Source organism: Caretta caretta, chromosome 3 (assembly GCF_965140235.1).
Source record: "Caretta caretta isolate rCarCar2 chromosome 3, rCarCar1.hap1, whole genome shotgun sequence".
NCBI lineage: Eukaryota > Metazoa > Chordata > Testudines > Cheloniidae > Caretta > Caretta caretta.
Window position 1 is genome coordinate 26,417,898 of NC_134208.1, and position 6,863 is coordinate 26,424,760.

General features: G+C 44.2%; 1 protein-coding gene across 4 annotated transcripts; it reads right to left on the reverse strand.

Moving 5' to 3' along the window:
- Window positions 1-254: 254 nt before the first annotated feature.
- On the reverse strand, window positions 255-6,466 carry MYCN (MYCN proto-oncogene, bHLH transcription factor). Of its 4 annotated transcripts, none has more exons than XM_048845544.2 (3): window positions 6,258-6,466; window positions 3,884-4,764; window positions 255-1,729 (listed from the first exon to the last, which is right to left on the reverse strand). In XM_048845544.2, exons 2-3 carry the CDS (start codon window positions 4,662-4,664, stop codon window positions 1,137-1,139), a joined length of 1,374 nt encoding a protein of 457 aa, XP_048701501.1. In that variant the 5' UTR covers window positions 4,665-4,764; window positions 6,258-6,466; the 3' UTR covers window positions 255-1,136. The 4 variants fall into 4 exon arrangements, with proteins under 4 accessions (XP_048701501.1, XP_074982506.1, XP_048701502.1 ...); XM_075126405.1 differs by lacking the exon at window positions 6,258-6,466 and adding an exon at window positions 5,987-6,008; XM_048845545.2 differs by lacking the exon at window positions 6,258-6,466 and adding an exon at window positions 5,744-5,884.
- Window positions 6,467-6,863: the final 397 nt, after the last annotated feature.

Below are 6,863 nucleotides of genomic sequence, written 5' to 3' on the forward strand. Positions count from 1 at the left end.
GCCCATAGAGAACTCATGATATCAAAGAAAAGATCTGACATGTGGATTGATACAAGTACATTATAATCGTTCCCATTACAATTACTTTGTTAACAGAAACAGTAATTTGCTGGCTTCTCACCCCTCCTGAAGTGTAAGCTATTCTGTGATAGTAAGTACGGGGGGCTCGAATCATGTCTTTATGTCTCATGGGCACCATTAAACTTACAATAAAAGAGGATAACTATGTTTATAAATAAATAGTGAAGAGCACATCATTTAATTGCTATTTATTTTCATAAACATGAGGTATTTCAAAGTGCTATAAGACGCAGCACTAAATGTACATCGTTGGAAGAAATTAAACACAGAACTTTGCAGTTACCCAGTTCTATGCACCAAACATTAACAAATACATTAACTGGAAGAAACAGGCTAGGAAAAGGCATATATAGTAAATTTCTTTACAAAAGTTTTCTTAGTTCAAAAAAGTGATAAAGTAATATCTACTCAAAACTTTCACAACTCATTTTCATACGAAAATATAAGTATCAAATTTAGTTATGTATCAGCATCATACTAAAGTATACAGGCAGTGTAAGAATTAGTACAGTACATAACAGAGATTAACAATATATTTGTATACAAAAACATGCTCCTCAAACATTGAGGTATTACAGTACTTAGGTATGAACTTCCAGTCAAATACTGGTAGCAAGAGCCACCTCTCATAACCCAAGACATGTACAAAAGGCAAGTGTGTAGATGGTATTTACAGAAAATTCCCACAGAGGTACAAATGGTAACCCCTAAAGTAACATCTGTTAGAACATAAGCACCATTCAAAATTAGGAATGAACGTTTTTAAAACTTAACTAGGTGTCATCAGCAGCTCCAAAGGCTCACAACTTTTAAAGAACATCTATAGCTCTTAAGAAAAAATACAAGGGCAGTCCATCATTGTTTGGCAGTCTGTTAAACTCCTTGCAAGAACATCCATGTGCTCTGTACCCGGATAACATAGATTGTTAACTACTTGAGGGACTGGATTGAAAGTAAAACCAACATTCTTAACGTCAAAAAACACAATTTTTTTTTTAAAAGAATCAAAAATGTGCAAAGTGGCAGTGACTGTCCAGGTCAGACAAAAAAAAAGTTTAGCAAGTCCGTGTGTGTTCTATTTTCTTTAGCAACTGCTGTTGTCTGGCTTGCAATTTTTCCTTTTCTAGCAATAACTTGTGTTCCTCTGCCTGAAGGGAATGGACATAATCAGTGGCTTTTTTCAAGATGACCACTTTTGCAGCCTTCTCATTTTTAACCAGTTCAGGTACATGGTCCCTTAATGTGAGAAAACTAGATCGCAGGTCATTACGCCGCTGACGTTCCAGAATATTGTGATTGCGTCGACGTTCACTATCTTCTGAATCTGAGTTTCGAGGACTTGAACTCTTAGACTTTGGTTGGATCATGGGTTTTATTGGACGGGGCACCTCATTTTTTAGCTTTTTCTGCGGCGGGGCATCTTCGCTTTCCATGTATGGAGAAGGGGCAGCGTAATTATGCTGCTGGTGAATCGGGGCGCAACGCTTTAGAATCAGTTCATTCTGCTGCATTCTCACCGATGCCAAGGTAGCATTTTTAGGGCGCACAGTAATAGTAAGAGTAGTAACAGCCTTGTTGGAGGAGGAACGCCTCTTCTCCACTGTCACAACATCAATTTCTTCCTCTTCATCCTCTTCCTCGTCATCATCTTTAGAAACACAAAATGTAAAATAAAGAAAGTAAGTTGTTCTCTCCAAAAAATATTCACACAGGACCTTGAAATTTAAAAACTAGTAACATATCTGTGTGAATTCTCAGGACAAATAGCAACCTGTAAGTATTTTAAGTGTTCAAAATATGCACAAATATTAGGATAAAAATAGGGTGCATATACTAACTATCTGCAGATAGATGGAGCTAAATAAATATAGACACACCATGCATACACTCAGACCCAGACACAAAAAGTGGGTATTTGCTAACTCTAAGAACAGATAGTTTTCTGCACTTTTAAGCTGTATAATAGGAGGATCCATAAAGGTGCAACCCAAATAAACACATTAGAGGAAACAGTATTTGAGAAAATGCCCTAATTTATACTTTAGCCAACAAACTGGGGTACAGAACACACAGTGTGTGCAAGCGCGCACACACCCACAACACCTCCCTTGCTTGATCAAAAAGGAGCCAGAAAACTAAACAATCGCTGGATTTGTTCTGATGCAGAATGTGAAGCTGTTCCAATCTGAGAGTCCCTTTAAGCCAATGTTTTGGTTTACTGCCAAGAAGACAGCTGTTGGGAGGAAGTGCTTCCTCACAGAAAGCTGTCAAGGCACAGACATTAAAGGGACAGTGAGCCTTTTGAAACAGGAGGCTTATCATCGAGTTTATGATGATGGTCATATGGATCTACTCATTTACATAAGAGAAACTGTGTTTACAATTGAACTGGGCTTCTTTTACATGAGAGGAATTTTTTGCATCAAGATTTTCCTCTGCCTGTCTTAATCCAAAGACCCAAAAATAAAACATTTCCCTGCTAAATTATTAGACTGCCTAGCCATTCCAAAACCATGTACAAGGCAGGATGATTTTACACTAAAAACACTTTTACTGTATGGTCAATGCACTATTTACACAATACATTCTGCATAAGCTGCATTTTATTTGGCCCCATGAATGAATTTTGAGATTAACCACACGGTACGCTTTGGCATGGGAGAAGATTAAAAAAAAAAAAAACCACTCCAAGTTCATCCAGCATCTGTTAAGTATAAACATGCTCAGAATAGGATGCCCTTTAGTTATATACCACTGACTGCTTTATCATCAGCTGCCTGCCAAAGGGTCTCCTTCAAGGAATCCTTTCAAACAGGCAATGTCCTAAGACAAGCATGCTGCCACCTACTGGCAAATCCATATACCTGTTAGAAATGGAGGGAGTAAAACGTACGCACCCACTTGGACAGTGACGGGTTTTGTTCTTGGTTATGTTTTTATCAATGAAGTAAAGCAAATGAGAGTGGTCTGAGATTTTTCAAGCTTCCCCTCTTCCAGACTAACTTTAGTGGCACCATACATCGATCTGACCTCTTCTAAATCTGCTGGTGGTGGACTCTCCCCCAGCCTCCCTTCTCTTCAACAGCAGGAGTTCCCATGCCCTAAGGGCTCACACCACTGTCATGTTTTACATTGAACTGATTGTGCAATACTTGTTCTTCCCCAGCTTCACCCCCCCAATGCTTCAGCTGCCCCTTTACTTACCCCTCCTCTCTCCCTGCCCAAGCCCTTCAAGGCACGGGGCTTCCTCAAGCACTCAGGCATATGGCAACCAACTTTCCCCCAATCTTTTTTTTTAGTGACTCACTGAGATGCAAGAAACAAAGAAAAGGGGCATGACCTAGGACCACAGATTTATTTTCTTTGGTCTCCTGACCACATGGGGGCAGGGGGAGGAAAAGGGAAGACGGAGCTTAATTTTGATTACAGGAAGGAAATGTGAAAAGAGAGAGAGAGACCACCCCTTCTTTTTTCCTCACTGCCAATAGCCTAAGATAGCCTTGCAAAATGTTCATGATAATGTACCAGCCAGGCACAACGTTACTCACCCACCTTACCAGGATAATAAAAAACTAATGCTAATTTACTTGACCATCAGTAACATTCACCCTAAGTGAACTGAATTTTGCAAGCCTGTCCCAATGAATTCACTTTCTCTGTCTACACCTTTGGTTGGGGGAGATGCCTCATAAAGGTGATGCTGCCCCCAAAGCTGCATTTGAGGGTACGGCAACCATGCCCACACAACACCTCTAGGGATATGCACACAGGCTAACAAATCTGCGATGAGCGGCGTATTTACCCGAGTCACTGAGAGTATCGTCTCCTGAGCTGCTGTTGGCTCTGGTGGCACTTGTGTGGCAGCTGCTGCGCTGGGTGGTAGCTGCTGCCCCCTGTGCGATCCCACTGCTCCCACTGACGTTCACCCGGATGCCAGCCGTTCCCCCTGTTGCTGGGGCTGCGGCTGCTGCTGCCACTGGCTCCTTCTTGTTAATGGGGAAGGGGAACACCACGGCAGGATCCACACACTCTGACACCGAGTTATTGAGCTCTGCTTGGCTGTTGGTGCCCCCAGGGCTGGCGGTGGTTGTGGATGCACCAGCTCTCACTGGTGCCACTCCTGCTCCCACTTTGCTCTGCAGTTTCTCACTCACTGCCCTCTCCAGCTTCTCGCGGGCAGAAAAGCCACTCCACATACAATCCTGGATGATGATGGAGTTGAGGTTGTTGCTCTCCCCAAAGCCTGTCTCCAGTAAGTCTCCTCCATCCGTGCTTCCCCAAAGGTCGGCCTCAGGGGGCAGCAGCAGCAGTTCAGATGCCCAGTCCAGAGGATCACGGGTTCGGAACCCCCCTAGAGCCACCCCTCCCCACAGCAGTGGGGCCCCTCCTGGGGGGTTCTCCTGAAGTCCTGCCCGACTGGGAGACAGAGGAGGGGTAGGCAGCAGTTCAAACTTTTTCCAGATGTCCTCCCCAGGGGGAGCAGAGTCCGGACCGCACAAATAGAAATCATCTTCATCTGGATAGAAGCAGGGCTGCAAAGAGTCAAACTCGAGGTCTGGGTTTTTACTGACCATCCCTGGCATTACTGGGTTCCTTCTGCTGATTCCTTGGTTGGGCTGTTATTTAGAGGGAGGTCTGAGTGTGTTTCCACTGAGAGAGAGAGAGAGAGACTTCTCTCAACACCTGAAAGAAAATAAAAAAAAAAAAATCAAAAATAAGCAACTAGTTAAAACAGGAGGAAATACATTTAGATAGATTATTGTATAACAATTCATTCCTCCCAATTAAAAAAAAGTAAAGCCCATAATCATTAAAATGCCGCAGGAATGCAGGGAGCACTCCCTTAATGCTGCTTAAACCACCCAGACAAAAAAAAAAAAAAAAAAAAAACAACAAAAACCACACACACACACACACAACCAGGACAGCCTGTGCACACACGTGCAAATTTTTCTGTTTTAAGCCTATGCTCTGTAACAAAACAAAACACTCCAGAAAGGGACAGGAGATCTGCAAAGGGGGGTCTGTGCAGCCTTACACATTGCAAGCTCTTCAAACTGCTTCAAAGAACCAAACACAGAGTAACCCAACCAATACACTGTATACATATGCAAAGCTTGTTATAGCAATCGCTCCAGAAACCCCTCTTAATATGCCAACAAAAGTAGTGGAAGTTTCCCCCCTTTTTGTCATCCGCAGAACGGTGCAAAGGGGACAGAGGAGGATGCAAAAGGGGCAGAGGAGAGGAGGCTCTGCGCAACTTTACAACTTGCCAGTTCATTCAGGCAAAGCTACTCAGAGAAACCCGCACACAACACGCGGGCGGAGGGGGGGATCGGAAGTAGCAAAATGCAGCAAACCTTATATAATAATTTCAATTAAAAAAAAAACAACAAAGCCGACACTAACAACAAAGCCCTTCGATAGGGCAACAAGGTACAGGAAGTTTCTCTCTTGCTCAGCTGCCCACTGAGCAAAGGGGTGAAAGGCTGCAGATACAACAAGGGAACTTTGCACATTGCCACTACGTTCAATGAGACCTGCTACAAACAAGCTTTCGATCCCCTCTCCCTCCGGAAGATTCCTTCATTGTGGGCCTGACCAGCCCACCACAACCCCCTTCCAGCACCGGAGCCCGGTTGCATCAGACATTTAAAATGACCTTTTAAGTCTGGAACAGGCGTTCAGTGTCCCCCTTCACCTCAGCAAGCGCAATCCGCAGGAAAATCGGTTTGCTGAGTTTCAAACAGCTGACATTCAAACTGAGACCAAAAGGAAAATCTCCATAAAAAAAGAAAAAAAAAAAAGCCTTATGATGAAATGCAATGAAACGAGCCCCGCTCAGCTGCTCTCTCCCTGCCCCGCCCCCTGACCGCTTCCACTATTGTACCATTTTTCTACTTACAAAATCTATTGCAACCGTTTAAAATAAATCAAAGCAATGAAACTTCTCCTACAAAACACAGCGATGTCTATGCAACAGCTTCAGAAACCCTGAGGATTTCCTTCTGGTCAGTGAAACCCCCCCACGCAAATCACTTAACTGCCCCTGCATCCCCCCCTCCCCCATCGTCCTTAGTTTTGCAACTCCAATACAACGTGAGGTTTTATTTATTTATTTGGTTTTGCCCTCCCTTCTTATTACAGCCGCGGTCCCTGCAGCTGCCTCTTCTTACCTCCTCCTTGGTGATGGGTGGTGTTGCAAAAGGGGGAGGGGGGCAGGAAAAAAAAGAGGCAGATGATCTTGTATGTTGCACTTTATTGAGGGCCAGCCCGCTCGTCCCCGAAGGCTGGCTTAAGCCTCCACATTCACCCTTTGCTTGCAGACAGATGACTGTCACTGGCTGGCTTTGAAGCTCTTGGATATTATTAACTAAAAAAAAAAAACCCTGACACACCCGAGGAGGAAAAGGCGAGAGGAGAGAGAGGCTTAACCCCACCTCCCTAATTTCCATAAAAGCAGGGGAGGTGCCTGGCATTTGGCGCCAAAAGCCCCTTTGCTCTTTATGCTTTGCAAGGAGAATTAGGTTCAATTCCCTTTGCAAATAAATAAGAATAAAAAAGGAGAATGCAAAACCCGAGCTGCACGCCCGGCCACCCTGAGCATGGGGGGGGGGGGGGGGGGAGGTTGTAATTGTACCAATGATGTGCCTATTCAGTGCTTTGCATGGAGCGCAGAGGAGGAGGGTGGGTGCCTTTAGGGTCCTTCTCCTTTGTATCTCATCCCCCCCCCCCCCCCCCGCGCCTTTTTAAGAGAGTTGTATCTATTCAGGCTTGCCGGC

Bases quoted from the DNA above. Each gene is read 5' to 3' on its own strand.
- MYCN (XM_048845544.2), bottom strand. From the start codon at position 4,664: ATGCCAGGGATGGTCAGTAAAAACCCAGACCTCGAGTTTGACTCTTTG. The intron at 1,730-3,883 runs GTAAATACGCCG...GTGTTTCTAAAG, and splicing joins CGATACTCTCAGTGACTCGG to ATGATGACGAGGAAGAGGAT.